Source organism: Nicotiana tabacum, chromosome 14 (assembly GCF_000715075.1).
Source record: "Nicotiana tabacum cultivar K326 chromosome 14, ASM71507v2, whole genome shotgun sequence".
NCBI lineage: Eukaryota > Viridiplantae > Streptophyta > Magnoliopsida > Solanales > Solanaceae > Nicotiana > Nicotiana tabacum.
Window position 1 is genome coordinate 25,708,317 of NC_134093.1, and position 1,531 is coordinate 25,709,847.

At 41.8% G+C, this 1,531-nt stretch overlaps 1 protein-coding gene across 1 annotated transcript; it reads right to left on the bottom strand.

The window, feature by feature from the left end:
- Positions 1-454: 454 nt before the first annotated feature.
- Positions 455-1,183, bottom strand: LOC142168858 (uncharacterized). The gene has a single exon (XM_075230025.1). The coding sequence runs from the start codon at positions 1,181-1,183 to the stop codon at positions 455-457; it is 729 nt and encodes a 242-aa protein (XP_075086126.1).
- Positions 1,184-1,531: the final 348 nt, after the last annotated feature.

Sequence of the window (1,531 nt, forward strand, 5' to 3'; positions counted from 1 at the left end):
GAATTTCGCGGTGAAGCAGTGCATCGCATAACATATTATGCGGCCACATATGTGTTATGCGATGGGTTAGTGACTGAGTGCTGCGCACAGATTTGCGACCATTTATTCGGTTGCATAATCATTATGCGGGCTGCAGAAAGTACATTTTCACCGCATTTATTACAGTCCAGTTTAAATTTTTTCTGCTTGTTTCTGCGACCATTATGCGGTCCTATATGTTGCCGCATAATACAGGTGAAGCTTGGCTTGCTTTCCTTCATTTTCCTCTGCCTTTGCATCATGTCTCCTTGTATTTTATGTCACCTGCATTCTAACACACACGTCAAACTGCTCAACACTTATAAATAAACTTACCGAAATTAAAATCTAACCAAAAAGTGTTACCACACATGCGTTGCCTCTCACGAAGCGCTTGATTTAACATCGCGACACGACGATGTTTCCCCCATTTAGGCTAATCAGTGGTGAGGGTTGGTGTAGGACCATCTCTGAGTGTGAATTGTTCTACCAAGTGCCTTTCTCCAATGGTTCTGAGGTAATGCTTGATCCTTTGGCCATTTACTTTGATGATTCGAGTCCCATCCTCGGATTTCAAATCAATAGCGCCATAGGAAGATACATTCACAACTTTGAACGGGCCAGAAAATTTGGATTTTAGTTTTCCCAGAAAGAACATCAGTCTTGAGTTTAAGAGTAAGACCAAATCACCGGATTTGAATTTCTGCTTCAAAATCTTCTTGTCATGTACAAACTTTATTCTTTCCTTATATATGGCTGCATTCTCATAGGCATGAAAGCGGAATTCTTCCATCTCGTTGAGTTGTGTCATCCTTAGATTAGTAGTTTCGGCCCAGTCAAGATTTAAATTTTTCAATGCCCACATGGCTTTTTGTTCAAGCTCCACTAGCAAGTGACATGCTTTGCCAAAAACCAACCTGTACGGTGAAGTGCCAATGAGAGTCTTAAATGTTGTGTGATATGCCCACAACGTATCATCTATCTTCCTTGAACAGTCGGTCCTGTTTGCATTGATAGTTTTAGCTAGGATATTTTTGATCTCCCGGTTGGAAACTTCAACTTGACCGCTCGATTGAGGATGATAGGGGGTGGCCACCTTGTGCTTAACTCCATATTTTTCGAGCAGCCCGGGAAAAAACTTTGTTGCAAAAGTGAGAACCACCATCACTAAGGATGGCCCTTGGGGTTCCAAACCAAGTAAATATGTTCTTCTTCAAGAAGTCGGTTACACTCCTGGCCTCATTTTTCGACAAGACAATTGCCTCGACCCATTTAGAGACATAATCTAGTGCCACCAAGATATATGTCATGTCGTAAGAGCTTACGAAGGGACCCATATAATCTATCCCCCACACATCAAACATCTCGACCTTCATCACAATGTTCATAGGCCTATCACGCCTTCTAGAAATTGACCCTTGTCTTTGACATTGATCATATGCCTTGACCATTTAGTTTGCATCTTGGTAGATTGATGGCCAATAATAGCCACATTCAAGCACTTTTGCTGCAG